Here is a 16,988-nt window from a genome sequence, read left to right on the forward strand (position 1 = left end):
TTGTTGGTGTTGGCATTTAAGGAAGTGTTTGGCCCAGTGAGGGTGTTCCCTGTTGGGCTGTTTGTTGGCCCAGCCTGATCCTGAGAACCGTCTGGGGAGTGCGCTCAGTCCGTCTCTTCAAAGTGTCCGGCCCCCCCAAGGAGGAAGTCCAGCCCAGTGCTGTTTGGAACAGGACGAGAACAGACAGACACACAGACTGACAGGAAGGAAGGTATTCCATGAACACGCAATGCTACCGTCCACCACACCCACCCTCGCCAGTCACCCACGCCAATGGGGGGGGATTCCAAAGGGCCCTCAGACATTTATTGTGATTTATTTCGCATTTGAAACTGTCCTACAGCCAACCTGATCAGAACCAGCTGAGGTGAGATAGGATCGAGTTTCCTGTGTGCTACAGACTGAAAGAAACCACTACACACACACATCTAAGAGAAGACTGATACTGACACCCACCCACACCATGACATGAAATATAGCCAGAAATGTAAATACCTTTTGGTATAGGTTGTAAAGTTTGATAAATTGGCTTGGAATATTTGTTTCCTCTGGGCCATGTTCAGGTAGGCCTACAGAATGAGTGTGTACAGACCAGATACTGTAACCTGCTGTTGGAAAATAAAGGAGAGCCGCACACCCTAGTAGCTCAGATGCAAAAATGTCATGTCCAATGTTTCGACAGACAAGCTGTGTGACTCGGTGACTCGTTTATATAGTGTTAGAAGACACACAAAGGTGTCTGTAATCATGGACAAGTTTGGCCTAATATCATTGGTTGATTTTCATATATTAAAATAGCATACAAACAAACATAAATGGATAGCGTACGATCATAGATACAATTTGGCTACGTAAGCCTCCAAAACATTTACAATGGACAGCAAAATCACAATAATCACACGAATGGTTTCAGATCAAAGTTTACGTTGAGACCGAAGGGAGTAAGGGTCTTTTAAATGAAAGATCCAGGCAGCCTCTCGTTTTATTAACAATAAGTGATCAAGGTCACCCCCTCTCCTAGGGAGAGTGACATGTTCGATGCCAATGTAATGTAGAGACGGAATCGAGTGGTTTTTGCTCCAAAAATGGGCCGCAACTTGGTAAGTCGAGTTTTTGCACGTAATGATGCTACGATGCTCCGAAATTCGTACTTTTAATTTGCGGCTTTGTTTTACCCACATCATTTTTACCACAAGGACAAGTTATAAGATAAACAACTGCCTTAGTGGAGCACGTAATAACACCTTTGATTGGGATCTGTTTCCCTGTTTTGGGGGTGTTTGAAGGAGTTACATTTATAAGTGCCATTGCATTGAGCACAGCCATTACACTTGTAGTTTCCATCCAGTAGGGGCACAAATAGACGTGGTGCAATCTACTGTACCACCATTCACTGTATAGGACACCAGTCTTCACAGCCCTACCTTTGCATAACCCATTTCAAATGTAAAATATTTAAGACACAGTTTTAACACAAAACTGGACAGGCCTATCCAATCAAGGGTCATGCTGTCTGCCTTACTTTGTCAAAGGTGTCCCTCAAATCATCATTCAGCGAAATCTCATTTATCAAGCTTATCTAGTTGCCTGATAACAAATAACATAGTAGGTTAATTCAATGCCTGTCGAATTGAGGAGAACATTCACGTTGAACTGGAATGGAAGATAAATGTCAACTGTACTGACCACTAGAGGACACTGTTAAATTTGCTTTTCTCTGCGAAGCTCTAACTTTCACAGACGAAGACCCTGTCCAGTAACAACTCCTATCTCACTACCCCCTAAGCACATGTATATTTCGGGGGCCAGGTGGAACTAACATAACCTTTACGCTAGACATTGTCACTGTTTTATGTTGTTTGGATATCATATGTGTTTGATATTCACTAGGGTAGTTTGATCCACAGAGTTTTTGAAACGTTTGTCCTGAAGTAGCCAACCGCAGCAATGTGCTCAGAGAGCTTGTGTTGAGTTGCAGACATATTGGTTAACCGTACTCTCATATTATGCATTGTGTGTGTTTGACAGGACCTGTAGCATACTTTCTGTGTTTGATCTCTGGGCATGTAACCTCTGTGCCCTCTGGCAAGTGATGCTCATGGACATCAGTCAGTTGTGTAGAGATAGGCCACTCTACTGTATGCTTACTGTAGAGATCAGCTACTCTGCTGTGTGGCTACTGTAGAGATAGGCTACTCTACTCTGTGCCTACTGTAGAGATCAGCGTCTCTGCTGTGTGCCTACTGTAGAGATAGGCTACTCTACTCTGTGCCTACTGTAGAGATAGGCTACTCTACTCTGTGCCTACTGTAGAGATAGGCTACTCTACTCTGTGCCTACTGTAGAGATCAACGTCTCTGCTGTGTGCCTACTGTAGAGATAGGCTACAGTGTGAGCTGGCTTCACATTGACTATTTGGGTCAAAGTTACAGGATATGGTACAATAAGGTGCAGGATAAGGTACAGGATATAAAGTTATTACGATCTGTTGTGATTTGATCTGATGCCTAACTCCACCCACTAACCACGTCATGTAGAGCTCAGGTTTAAACCAAATATTTTCTATGTATTGGCTGATTGGTGTGGCCACACTACTACTGTAATACAGTAGGCTAAATAAGGCCTCTCTCAGAGGGCCAGCAGCAGAGATAAGGCCTTGTCTCTCACAGCCCAGGGAGCCTAGGGCTGTATGGGTCAGTACAGGTCATCCTGTCAGCCAGCAGAGACTGATGGAGGGACTAATCCCACTGCTGTCATGAAGATGGATCAGATGAAAACACAAAACACTGTGGGCTCAGACTGACAGAGGCAGGTTTCAAAAGAAGACTTGAGTGACTAACAACACATGCATGCAAGCAACCACGCACGCACGAAACACACACATACGCGCACAATACATCGGCATCAAGGGAATAGGAATTAGGGTTGAACCGTATTAGTTGGTTGATTTGATTAAATCAAATGGTACAGATTTGCAATCGATAAACAGTAGCTAAAACCAATAGCTATACCTACTCATTACACACACACACACACACACACACACACACACACACACACACACACACACACACACACACACACACACACACACACACACACACACACACACACACATGGACCATGACACACAGATGGCCCCCCGGTCAGACCACAAGTGCCGTCTAACCCCTGCACCCTGCGGTGAGCTAGAACCCAGATTGCCAGTAAAAACGACAGGATGCTTCATAGCTCAACTATTTGCTGGGTAAATGGAATGGGGTTGTGTGTGACCTCAAACACTTCACACTCTCACTGAGGCAGGCTGTGTGTGTGTGTGTGTGTGTGTGTGTGTGTGTGTGTGTGTGTGTGTGTGTGTGTGTGTGTGTGCGTGCGTGCGTGCGTGCGTGCGTGCGTGCGTGCGTGCGTGCGTGCGTGCGTGCGTGCGTGCGTGCGTGCGTGTGTGTGTGTGTGTGTGTGTGAGAGAGAGAGACAGGCGGTGGAGGTGAGGTCTGCTGAGAGAGCTCGGGAGTAGTATGAGGACAGGGAGAGGAGGAACAGAGTCTCATCTTAAAACTATGAACACGTCAGGTTTCCTCAGAAACATTCAGTTCTCTTCTGTGGAAGTGTGGTTGTGTAAAGTTAGTGGGTAATGGAGAAAGTGAAATTGTATCTGCAATATGGTAGTTTGAGGTAAAAAAAAAAAAAAAAAAAACAGAACAACAACGTAGAAATGTATTTTAAATACAATGATAACTCAGAACATTATTGTACAATACCATAACCAAGGGCTTTGAGTGGTATATAGATCTGGTTTTACGGATATTTCATTTGACTGTATTGTAAACAGACATATATTTTTGGTGATTCATTATCTTTCACCCCTCAGAAAATATTACGCAAATAATATTGCCACAAGTCTCACAGTACAGTGCATGTCACGGTTCAAAACAAAAAAGGTAAAATATTGCACAGTAAAACCACAATAAATCAGATATATTGAAAAAAAGTTGTCAAACATAAAAATTTTCCAAGATAATAAGTAGCAAAATGAACTATGAATTATCAATAACGGACCATTTCAAATCTAAAACTCTGCTCTGAAATCCCGTATTCCATCTCACTTACAGTAAAGTGTGCTCAAGAGGTGTGAGAGTCGTTAGCTACCAAATCCAACCGACTTATCACACAAAAGCTAAGTGGAATCCTGCCAGGCCGTTTAGGCTCAATAGCTCAAGACTAAACACATATACAGAAGGACTTTAGCTTATGCGGAGAGACAAAAATGTAGATTGGAGAAGACAGACTGGGATCAGGGGTGTAGAGTGAAGGGGGTGGAGGTCAACTTTCCTCCAAAGAGTGTCGGGCTAAATTGTGTGTCAAAAAAAACGCTAAGGAGTAGAATAATCCGCCTGCTGGACCCTTACTTCCATGTGGGTGTTCGCGTTTATATTTTACAGACAATGTCCCTTTAAAAGTGCGGCGCGTCTGGAAAGCCCATTAGATGTGCATATAACATTTCCCCTGTGATTAATAGTTGATGAGGCAGAGTTGGTGGGGTTGGTCGCAGGGTACCCACATTTGGCCGCCAGGACTCCTCCTCTGCAGGCTCGCGTTACACTCCATAAACTTGCCACTCTTTCCCACCTCTGCATTTAAAAAAGGGAGGAGGGACCACTTGTCAGGAATATTTTAGAACTGTGAAAGCAGCCAGCCCGGTCAGGAGAGTGTGTGTCTGTGTGTGTGTGTGAGTGTGTCTGTGTGGACACAGGGGTTAGCCGAACACTTCTCTAGCAGCACAGCCAGTCAGATCACTTGTCCACTTGCCGGTCAGGTTATGTGTGTGTGAGGTGCTGCTCTCTACAACGTTACACATGCAAGACGGAGAGAGAGAGACCAGAGGAAGGTTTTCCATCCTTACACATTGGACTGAGGAGAGTCAACAAGACACGGTCAGTGACAGAAAGACAGACAGACAAAGAGAGAGAGTAACTTCTTCCAGAGTTGGATGTGCTGGGGAGATGATGTGCTTCTAAAATCGAAAAGCTGAAGTGGATATTAACCTATATTGACAGAACCAGAGAACACTCTGAAGGGACTTTCAGCTCTCAGCAAGGACTTCACTCCAGAAGTGTGTGAGGTTGACTAAGTGTGTGTGTGTGTACGGGAGTGTTTATTGTGTTTATCGCCATGGATCAGACAACCAGCAGCTGCATGCGGAGCGCCCACCCCGGCAGCCCCATCTGGGGGTGCGTGAGGAACCCTCACCCCGGAGCGGGGCTCCAGTCGCCCTACCAGCAGGCCCCTTTCTCCCTGCACCAGAAGCCTGAGTACCTTTCCTATACAGACTTCTCCACCTCCTGCCTGGTGCCCGCATCCCACACCGCCTACCCCCGCGACGACAGACTTTACCAAGAGCCCCATGCAGGCTTCCAGAGGGCCGACTGGCAGTTCCCCCCCTGTGAGACGCGGGGCCGGGGGCAGGAGGCCTGTCGGGTGACGCCCGTGGCGGTGGTTGCTGGAGGAGTTGTGGGGGGCGTAGGGGGGGAGATGGACAGCACAGGTGGGGAGAGGCTGCCAGGGGCAGTGCCCAGGTGTCTGAAGGGGGAGTACTCGCCACAAGGCATGGCATCGGCCGACACAGAGAAGAAGAGCTCCAAGAGGAAGAGGGACGTAATAGGTGAGTCAATGATGCGTCGTGGCGGGATCAGTTGGGGTGCGCTGCCGGTAAATACCATGACTGAAAAGATGTGGGGAAAGACATGGGTGACCACTTCAGCGGGCCTACATAGCGTGCAAATTCAAGTCAAATGCCATGCAGAGACAGAGAAGTTAAAACATGACTCCCAGAGTTGACATTCATTTCGACAAACCCCTTTCCCTCATGAGTACACGAGACAGATGTGTTGTTCTGCAGGGAGACTCTCACCAGACTACTTTACCAGTGGACCATGACACAGTATCACATTCACCAATGCCCCGTGTCATTGCCGAACAACGGGACAGAATCTCTGTATCTGTTTCCTCGCCAAAAGGCAGTCAACCTAGAGCCTCAACAGATAGGTATGCAAAAGGCGACGATACTTGGTGCTCAAGACACACTCCGAGTGGACCAGTTGCATCCTCTCATTGTTTTGAGGGCTCCTACAACGTTGAAATGACTAACGCAACGTCTACTGTAACTCTTTGTTGAATCCGTGCATCATTTGTATCATTGAGACATGACGGCTTTCAGGATACTGCGGGTATAAATCGAATGAGATGTCTGTCAGCAAAATAAGCTTGGCGTATCTCATATTCGTATGATGTATAGTATCACGGTCCATGCTAGCAGATATATTGTTAGATGTCTTTATAAGTACTACTATTAAAAGTATTAGAAGCTCCTTGAACTATTCAATTTAATATCAACACCAACAGGCAGGAAACTGTTTATTCCTCGCAATTCCCCATTGATTATTGATGTACTTGTTACCGTAAACAATGATAGAACAACAAAAGACCAACGGATATTTCTTAAGTTTGGCTAGTAGGGTAAGACACTTAAGGAGCTATGTTTAAATATCATGGGGATATTATACCGGTCGCCAGAGTACTGTTTCTGATGCAACACAAATGCAAGTGAAAGAGTTCACTGGGGGAAAAAAAACATGTATTTATGATTCAGTTCAGGGCCATATTCAAATTCTCAGTTAAGAGTTTAGTCTTCTAACTTTAAAAAAAAAAACGTTGTAATTGTTCACTTCATCTATTCCTCTTATCTTATTTCATTCAGTGACAGGAAATCAAACCACATTTCTAGTGCAGTAACTGATATCCATGAAGTGCTAATTCTTAAAAGTCACACACTTTTTAATGACCGGCCATTTTAGTTAATGGCACTGGGAACTGTTTATATTTATTTTCTAGCTATAGATATGTTATTGAAATATACTCCCAATTTCATGCTAGCTGAAAGAGAGGAAAAGTGAACCTCACTTTTGTCAGCACATCTGCTATAGGCATTCCCTTCAGCTTCCGGGCCATGCTATGGGAAGACAAACTTTCGAACCTCTCTGGAATGGGGGACATTGTTTGAAGATAAATAAATGTCTTACCTCCTCGATCAGTATTCGCGTGTGCTACTGGCTATATGAGGATGGACAAAAAAACAAACAAAAAAAAATACTCACTTTGGAAAAATCACTTTGGGCTTGAAGACGTTATTCGATAAACGTGTCTAATGTGAGATCTCCTTCATAGCTCAGCATACACAGGCCTTAAGGCACTTAATTGGAGAAATGTAGATTCCCCCCTTTTCTTGTGTTACCTCACTCCAGTGAAAACATGCCAGACCACGTCTGGTAAAATCACTTGCCTTGCAACCCCGCTTTTACATTCTTATCCATTGACATTTTCCTGTCATTAAGGTGTAACAGAATCTCCCACTGAACACATGCAACATGGTTGACCACTGCGTCGGCCCAGTATTTCATAGATGACCATTCAAACCTGCATTGAATACTTTGACCGAGTATTGGGAAAATACCTGTATTAACCTTTTACTGGAGTGGGTTAAATCAGTCTCATACAGAGTGGTTCTTGGTAGTCTTCAATCTACTTTGAAAGAAAAGTATACACCTCACACACATGTTTTTTTTAAAAAGCAGACACCTGTACCATGTCAGATATAGAGTTGAAATGTATTTCATTTTGAGTTTGCATCCCAATATCACACTTCATATACTTCACAGAAGACTGAAATACAGCAACATCGTTTGACCAGATTTTCAGCAGTTTAATTTTTAATTTTGATTAAAAAATATGAATAACATTCCACCCAGGAGGCAACTAGGTCATTTGACTGCAGGAAAGGGATCTATGGCATTGACACAATGCTACAGTATATAATAGCTTGGTCTCATTGACTAGACATAACATAGTAAATGTAAATCCATGACACTCAAATTAGTATGATATGTCATGTTTGGTATGGTTACATAAGACATGAGGTTACGTAAGGCAAAAAAAACTAAAGGAGGGTGTTTGAATCTCAACATGGACAACTTTAGCATTTTAGCTCATTCGCAACATTGCAACTACTTTTTACTTTTTAGCTACTTTGCACCTACTGTACATAGCATGTTAGACAACCCTTCCCCAAATGCTAACTCTAACCTTTACCCTTTTAGCTAACCCGTCCCCTAACCTTAACCCTTTAACCTAACACTCCTAACTTTAACCCTAAACCTAACCCTTAGCCTAGCTAACGTTAGCCAGCTGGCTAACATTAGCATTAGTCACCTCACCACCTAGTTAACATGAGCAACGACAAATTGGAAATTGTAACATATCATACGGTTTGCAAATTCGTAACATATTGTACGAATTACAGTTCGTACCATATCCTGCAAATTGTAATGCATATAGCATATCATAATAAATGGAGTGTCTTGGATTTACGTACAGAATAATACAAAATGCTCTGAGGCCAGGTTGTATACAAGCTCAAAGACATGGTGATGGATTCACCTTCATTCATACTTTCAACCGTTTCAAAAGGTTCAACCTCTACTGATGTGCACATTATTACATGTTTTGAAGGAATGTCAGGTCTCCACAGGTTTTAATGCGTTTTATAAATAATCGTGTAAGAACTAGTTTAGACAAGCTCTGTTTCATCTAAATCAAGCAAGGTAAGCTATAATGCGTCTGTATTTATCCAACTCCACTACAATAGTACTGCAATTTGAATAGTGGACACTTAAATGCTTTTAATATTATACTTATCATAGCCAACCATTTAACTTTATTGAACCTTGTTATGCAAATACTGAAACATATATGAGACTGGTATATAACTAATTGTATTTAGAACATGTTTATAGTGCTGCTAAACATATGAAAATTGCAGGGTGATTTTAATCCATTAGCCTGACCAACATCATTGTTAACTTATCAACTTTATACTAATAAAGTCTCTAAAACACTTTAATATACATATAACCACTCCGATATAAAGCAAATTTCAACACCATTTTTACTGTGAAGAAAACCATCTTGGAGATGTACACATGTGTTTATTACGTTCATAAACCTTGGCACACACTTTAATACACCAACTATCTCATCATTAATTAAATAGTCCTTTTCATTTCTGTTTGAGTCTGAAAACCCACTTGTTTACAATGGGCTTAATTCGGTGTTAATTAAGACAAATTACTTTTGCACCATCTCCCAGAAATGCCAAATGCTGTTTGTGTTACAGAGTCCCGCTGGGTGCAGGAGTTGCTCCCCTCCAGTTTACGGTCTCTCGCTGTGCAGGGTATTTATTGGGGCCTGTTTAGTGAAGGCCAGTGTGTGTGCCCATTAAATCTATCCTGCCAGGTGTTCAGCAAGCTAAACCTGCTCTCTACTCCGTTCCTCCTCAACAGGCCAGAGTAGAGCAGCGTACGTTGAACAAGTTTCCTTAATCTGGGTTTTAATCATGATAATACGGCGTTCTCAACATGAGGCATTATAGACCACAGGTTGGTAGGTTGGTCTCTCTGAATGGGAGTCTTGGCTGCGGGAAGATGTTTTGGGTTGGGGGTACCCCTACTTCCCATGGCTATGCACAAGCAAGGCAAAGACACACACATGCGAGCACACACTGAAGGACGCGGACACATGTGCACGCATGCACACATGCACACACGCACACGCACGCACGCACGCACACACACACACACACACACACACACACACACACACACACACACACACACACACACACACACACACACACACACACACACACACACACACACACACACACACACACACACACACACACAGAGAGAGAGAGAGAGAGAGAGAGTCTGGATCTGCCCAGTCACATCTGGACCAGGCGCTGCAGTTAATTTCACAGTCTGGCTCCACGCTCTGGCAAGTACAAAGCAGAACTTCTCACTTTGACAAATTATAACCATTTTCTCGAGATTACATCAGCAGCTAGTGTCGCTACCTATGCAGAATGGTTAGCTAGAATCATTCCATTTAATATATATAGTTGAGATTTTGAACAAGGTATTATTAAATGTCTTTCATGTACACTATTCTCTATCCTAATATACTGTACATTTTACAATAGCCTTCATATTCCCTGTCGTACAAATGTATCATACAAACTGTATTAACCTATAATGAGACTAAATCAATAAACACAATCACACATATATGAATACCATGGTAATTACAGCACATTATTTCATAATTACTCTTTCCTATGCTCTGCTACACGGGTGAGAAGGCTTCCTATTTTCCAGAGGCTGGCGAGGTTGACAGCTTGTGTGTGAGTTACTGTGCCATGGCCCTCAGCCTCCTCTCCTCTGGCCCATGAGGGGAAGTCTTCCCATCTTCCCAGAGATGCACACGCTTGAGCCGGACTAATCCCCACCTTTGTTCTTTTGTAGAGGGTTTAACGATGTTCCGCTGCATTCCTCTTTAACTCAAGCCCTCTGCCTCCTGGTTAGGTGGCCCCTGTTGCAGCGCAAAGTAACGTTGACTTGACTGCGGCACTGGTGGTTAGATAGTGTAACTCAGTGAGTGGGACTTCAGGTCAGTGTGGTCAGGGAGGTCTCACATAGGGTGTTGGTCCGGTCGCTCTCTGAGTGTACGACTAGAGCCTCGAAAGACTTGTTGGTTGACCTCTTCTTTCCGAAACGGCCTAATACCAGACAGACAAACCACTCAACTTGTGTCCAAATTCAGATCAAAACCAATATACACGCCAAGACATTGTAGGCCAAAGTGGTACTCCTTCAACACATAAATGCAGGTATAGATGTAGGATCTTAATGTGATCTGTTGATGAGAACTTTCCTGCAAAGAAGGAAATGCAAACTTGTCGTGTATTTGAGTTTAAAAAAAGGCTTCTAAAAATTTGAAATGTGCACTTTTAAATTTCAGACTTGATTTGCCCGAACAGAAAATGTATCAACCCCTACAAAAATGTCCATGAATTATAATCCACATAATAATTCACATTTCCTGTTGCTGAAGGATTATTTTCCTGGCGTAGCAAACTGGCGTGCACGGAATTGTACAGAATTATTTCTCAACACTAGTGCATATCATAGCATAATCACGCAGTGCTAATGAAATAACAATTCTCTCCTCTTCTGATGTCCTCCAGATATTCAGGACTCCAACTTCAAGGTGGACTCCAACTGCAAAGCGAGGAAAGAGCGCACAGCGTTCACCAAAGAGCAGCTCCGGGAACTGGAGGCAGAGTTCACCCACCATAACTACCTGACCAGACTGCGTCGCTACGAGATTGCGGTCAACCTGGACCTCACAGAGAGACAGGTAATGAAGATCATCAAACTTGAGTAAAAAAAAATATTTTTAAGTACTCCTTAAGTAGTTTATTGTGGTATCTGAACTTTACTTTACTATTTATACTTTATACTTCACTACATTCCTGAAGAAAATAATGTACTTTTTACTCCATACATTTTCCCTGACACCCAAAAGTACCCATTGCATTTTGAATGCTTAGCAGGACCGGAAAATGGTCAAATTCACGCACTTATCAAGAGAACATCCCTGGTCATCCCCACTGTCTCTGATCATGTCAGAATCACGAAACACACATGCTCCATTTGTAAATTATGTCTGAGTGTTGGAGTGTGTCCCTGGCTATGCATACATAAAAATAAAATTTAAAATAATGATAATAATAATGGTGCCATCTGGTTTGTTTAATTTAAAGATTTGTAAATGATTTATACTTTTACTTCTTCTTTTGATACTTAGGTATATTTTGCAATTACATTTACTTTTGATACTAAAACCAAATACTTTTAGACTTTTGCTCATGTTGTATTTTACTGGGCGACTTTCACTTTTACTTGAGTCATTTTCTATTAAGGCATCTTTACTTTTACTCACGTATGACAATTGGGTACTTTTTCTACCGCTGGAATCAAGCACACAACACCCACACCAGAATACTTCTACACAATGACAGTATTTAGTGATCTATAAGCATACATTTTCCTAAGGAATAGAAAGAAGAGGTCTATGAAAAAGCAAATGTTTTCAGCTAATTGTCTGACAAATAAGAGAAGAGCCTGTTGATTGGATGAGAATATGCGATTTATCGGGTAATATTATTAACCACAAATTATTTTAAAAATGGACATATATTTAACAATGCTCTTGATATAGAGAGCTGGAACATAGTTGAGTCTCTGCAGCCTACAACTACTGGCTCAGGTCGTTTCTCGTTAATAGCACTCAACCTAATAGGTAACCAACCGAAGCGGGGGAATGTTTGAAGACTTCCTTTGTGATTGGGCAGCAGATCTTAGAACCTGGTGAGACAAGGCAAACATTTGTAAGGACTTGGCAGTCTCCTCTGTTCCTCTCCCCATTTCCAGCCCCTGTCCCCACTCCCCACTCCTCCTAACGAGCCCATAGTTTCTCAGTGACCGCACATAGCCTGCTCTTAGATGAATTTCCCAGGCCTCTGGTGCTCAAGGCCAGCTAGGCCTACACTCCGGGTTCTGAGTCCCATTGCAACTTAGGCTCGACTTTTTGGTGATTTCCCCGCCCCCCGACACATCCTAAACATCTTGGCAGACTGACGTTCCTTCAGTCACAAGTGGCAGACAGTATCAGATGAGGGGATAGTCTTCATAAAAATAGTGTGGGAAGAGATTAGTCTGTCCCAGTGTTGCCGTGGGGAATGCTGAGAGGGATGCGCGGAGGTCAGGCAATGCCCTCCCCTGAGTATGTGGGTCCAGTCGGCACAGGATAGCGACTGACTGGGTCCAAGGAAATGATGTCATAAGTCATGTCAGTGATGTTGTAGAATGATCCAGAGAGCCCATTAGCTACTGCAACCTACACATTGATGCTGTCTGATGACAACCTCTTATCTACAAAACAGAAACCTTTCAGGAAATGGGAAAAAAAGTGGCATATTTTCCCACTATTGAACATACAATTATGAAACTTCCGAAGCTATTTTGAACACATTTTATTGGTCCTAGAGTCGTGAAATGTACAGAGTACATTGAGGGGAGTTGCTGCTTTCAAAAAATCTAAACAAAAATTGAGTTACAAGAACTTCATCAGACAGAAACGATATGATACTGACTTAACTGTAATCCAAACCTAAATTCATACTTCACACTGAGACTGCACGCGTATCACAAGCACCAAAAAAAAACACCCACTTGACTGATGATCTGAACTGGTGTGGAAAGTTGTGGGATTATGCTTATTTATAATAAACATTAAGATATGAACATATGGAAACAATCTCACTCAGTATCCCAAACGTCCATATATATCACTAGGTAGAAAATGTAGTGACACTTCCTGTTTATGTCCTGTAGGTGAAGGTGTGGTTCCAGAACAGAAGGATGAAGTGGAAGAGAGTGAAAGGAGGACAGCCTGCTTCCCCTAACGACCTGGAGGCAGACGACATAGACTCTGCTGCCTCACCCAGCTCAGAGTGAACACAGAGAGGAGAGGAGGCCCTCAAACACCAACTGGACATTCATAGAGAACACAAGACATCCTATAATATCCCTGGAGAGTCAGCTACTGGATCAAAGCATTTCTAGAGACTTTGTATGCAGTCTGAACCCCTGTGTGTTTCCGATTGTAAATACTGTAGTGCTCTGTCTGCCAATGTCCAAAGTAATTTTTTGGAACTTCTCTGTCAAATGAGGACAATATTAGACCTAACTTCAAAGGGGTTGTAACATTTTCTGTATTCCCTACAATCTAACTCCTGGAGCATTGACTGCGGTGGAGTGTTGGATCAAACAAACGAAGGAATGGCTTAATCTGAGCGAGTTGCAGAGTTCATCCCCCTTCCCAAGTGAGTCAGTGAGAGTCAGTGATGACATGCCAGGTCCGCGATTTGATTTTGTTTGAGGACATCTCCTCAGCTCTCGCATCGTAATCATGGCCCTCGACGCTTCACTACAAGCCACCTGCAGACACTCAAACCGTTTCAGCGTTGCCTAGCCTTAAGTGCCCCAAAATCTGATTGTATTCAATGTTGTGTTGTCAGGTTTTTCTTAGAATTTACTTTTTTTTTTGTACTTTTCTTCTTCTTTTTTTTTTTACATTTGAATGATATTGATAAAACACAGGATGTTGCCATTTGAAATCTGCAAAAATTAATAAATCATTAAAAAAAATACATTGATCATTTCTTCCAAACCAGCCACGTGAGTTATGAAGTGACAGTGCATGGAGCTTCTTGGCCCGACTATAAGGACATAGCCAATTATTTGGCATTGACAGGTTACTTAGTCCGTTTTCTATGACAACTGTCTGCAGACGTCTGTCTCTATCTCAACTGTCTTTTCTTTCTTTTCCTGTCTGTGTGCTTGCCTGTGAGTGTGTGAGAGAGAGAGAGCTGCACCTGCAATAACATCTGCAAATCTGTGTACACAAACCAATAAACTTTGATTTGATTTGAGAGAGATGGACAGAGAGAGGCACAGCGAGAGAGAGAGAGAGAGAGAGAGAGAGGGAGAGAGAGAGAGAGAAATACAAAACCCTCTCATATAGAACTACACTCTTAGAAAAGCACTACACTCTTAGAAAAAGCAACTTCTTGTTTTGAAAATGGCTTATGTGGCATCGATATAAGTCAGAAACATTTATTCTAGTGTCAAATTTTACAACAAAGTGAAAATAGGATAATTTTGGTCATAAAGTCAGTCTCGTCCAAAATGGAGATTTGCGAGATGATAGGAAAAATTGTATGTCGCAGAATGAAGGGTACCGTAAGAGTTTTCCATGGGTTGGGTTAATTTCAATCCTGCCCGCAGCTGGCAGCACCCAAGTAATCATTGATTTGGAGCGCAGCTGCACATGACCTGATCTTAATGCCCATGGACAATTTGGTTTAACATTTGATATCCCTAAGGGGCTAATTAGGGACCATCAGTCAATGACATATTGTACATGGGACAATTTTTTAAAGGTCAATAGCTCCCAATGTCAATTACATAAAAACCTCAAATCAACTATAAATTGTAGAAATTCATATACAAATATTGGAAAAAAAAATTCAAATTATATGGAAATTATATGGCTAGCTCTTCCCACCTGCTAACACACACAAGACATACCCACATCAAACCAAACCCCAAAACCAACTCACGTTTGAATTCAGTCACGGGCGCTAGCATTTCTTAATAACCAAATCTAACAAAAATTAGGAAGAGATTATCCGGTACATTTGTAAACTTTTTAGCTAGGAGTTCTGTAAGTAGTTCTCTGAGCCAAAAGTAGTGCCCGAACATTTTATACCAAGTCACATATGTGAAGATAACATCATTGCTCTCACTCTCTCACTCTGCTGTGTGTGCATCTTGCTAGCTGTCACTAAAATGGCGAGGGGCTGAAGCTCATTGGCTGCAACTCAAATTGCTAGGGGGCTGGCACAGCACAGCTTTCAAGAAAACAGTTGCTTTCAAACTAGGGATTTTGTCACCAATTGAGGTAAAACAATAATTCTGCTCATAGATTATGTGTGAACTACACATTGACACATCCAGCCCAAAGCGAGAGGTTTAAAAACATACTTAGTAGCCAGCAAAGTTCCAGAGCATGTCTAAGGAGGATTTGATTAGACTCATTATCACCCACACAAAACCTGGTATATATTAGAATAATCCTCTAGGATGTTTTCACACTGGCAATTTGTCTGGTCTGGTGTTCTTCCTAATAGCAATAAACCCTAAAAAGATCACTATGATGGAAGTACATTTATCTGACGTGGTACTGACATGGGAGCCTGCATTTGAATGATCACATTCGCTTTGCACACCACCATCACTGCCATTTCAATCAGCTCACAAAGCACTGTTAACCTGACAAGGTGGAATCTGGCTCCTAAAGCCCTATTTGGCCCCCAAACTATTTTCAACGGAAGCATCTGGCTGGGGCCAATTTGATCTCAACCCGAGTGGAACTCAGACAAGCCCACGCGAGGGCCCCTAGGAACCAGAAGTCTGCTGGCTGACCACTTGCGTATGATGGAAAGGGGAAATAATAGGTGGGTATGGGTGAAAAGACGGCTTCTCAAGTACAGGATGTTGTTGTAGCAGGTAGCCAGTCATCCAATTTCCTGCTTCCCAAAGAAAACAAGAGGTAAAGCATAGGAGTCCGGGGACTTACAATGGCCGGCCTATGCTCAGCCTGGCCGGCCCAAACAAAGACTTTGGAGGTTATTGCCCTTTCTGTTCCACCAACTGGGGGAGAGGTTCCATACACACCCACGGTATAGGGGTCAAGTGTGACTGTAGCACTGACCCGGTGAGGCTTCGCAGCATCTGCTGGGGATGGGAAAGCTCTGAGCCGATCCTCTCATCACTTCCTCCTCATTGGGTCCCTATTAGGGACTATTATTGTATTAGCGGTAATAGTAGTCAAAATGAACTATGTCCAATTGTAATGATAGTATTAATATCACTTGAGTAAACCAATGAACTTGGAATGTTGTTCTTGTACCAGTAAGGTTTCTTTAAAAGGTACAGGGTGGCCAAATTTATGGATGACATCTAGTTGGATGGTAATTGTGTTCTGCGGGAGCTGTATGTTTGCCAAAAACATTGAAATACTAGATATTCCATCCACTTATCACAGTGAATTATCGCACCAATGAAAAAAAAAGAGTACAAATGTTTTCATTCATCCTGGTAAATCTTGTATATCGTATTAGATTTTATTAGTTTACCAGAAGCATTCTCTCGAGGAACTTTGAAGGAACTGCAGTGGAGAAGTCATGCAACATTGAGTTCTAAGAATATCGTCATTTCCCATCCCTGGCAAAATCCTAGTTGACAGTGGCACAGAAATGTAAACAAACGTTGCTGGGGAGGCTTCCAAAAAGAAGGATAGGGGCCATTCCGTCAATATCCATCCAGCTCTGATTTTGAAAGCAGACTTTAGTGGAAGAAGGACCTTCTTTAAATAACTCCAGACTTGCTGCTTTGTGGATATGACCTTCT

General features: G+C 42.6%; 1 protein-coding gene across 1 annotated transcript; it reads left to right on the forward strand.

Annotated features, from left to right (window-relative positions):
• Positions 1-4,619: 4,619 nt before the first annotated feature.
• Positions 4,620-14,153, forward strand: LOC118357638 (homeobox protein MOX-1-like). The gene is made up of 3 exons (XM_035734958.2): positions 4,620-5,659; positions 11,135-11,307; positions 13,347-14,153. The coding sequence occupies exons 1-3, from the start codon at positions 5,170-5,172 to the stop codon at positions 13,467-13,469; spliced, it is 786 nt and encodes a 261-aa protein (XP_035590851.1). The 5' UTR covers positions 4,620-5,169; the 3' UTR covers positions 13,470-14,153.
• The last annotated feature ends 2,835 nt before the right edge of the window (positions 14,154-16,988 follow it).

Source organism: Oncorhynchus keta, chromosome 24 (genome assembly GCF_023373465.1).
Source record: "Oncorhynchus keta strain PuntledgeMale-10-30-2019 chromosome 24, Oket_V2, whole genome shotgun sequence".
NCBI classification, from domain to species: Eukaryota; Metazoa; Chordata; class Actinopteri; order Salmoniformes; family Salmonidae; genus Oncorhynchus; species Oncorhynchus keta.

Bases quoted from the DNA above. Each gene is read 5' to 3' on its own strand.
- LOC118357638 (XM_035734958.2), top strand. From the start codon at position 5,170: ATGGATCAGACAACCAGCAGCTGCATGCGGAGCGCCCACCCCGGCAGC. The intron at 5,660-11,134 runs GTGAGTCAATGA...GATGTCCTCCAG, and splicing joins GAGGAAGAGGGACGTAATAG to ATATTCAGGACTCCAACTTC. The intron at 11,308-13,346 runs GTAATGAAGATC...TATGTCCTGTAG, and splicing joins TGGACCTCACAGAGAGACAG to GTGAAGGTGTGGTTCCAGAA.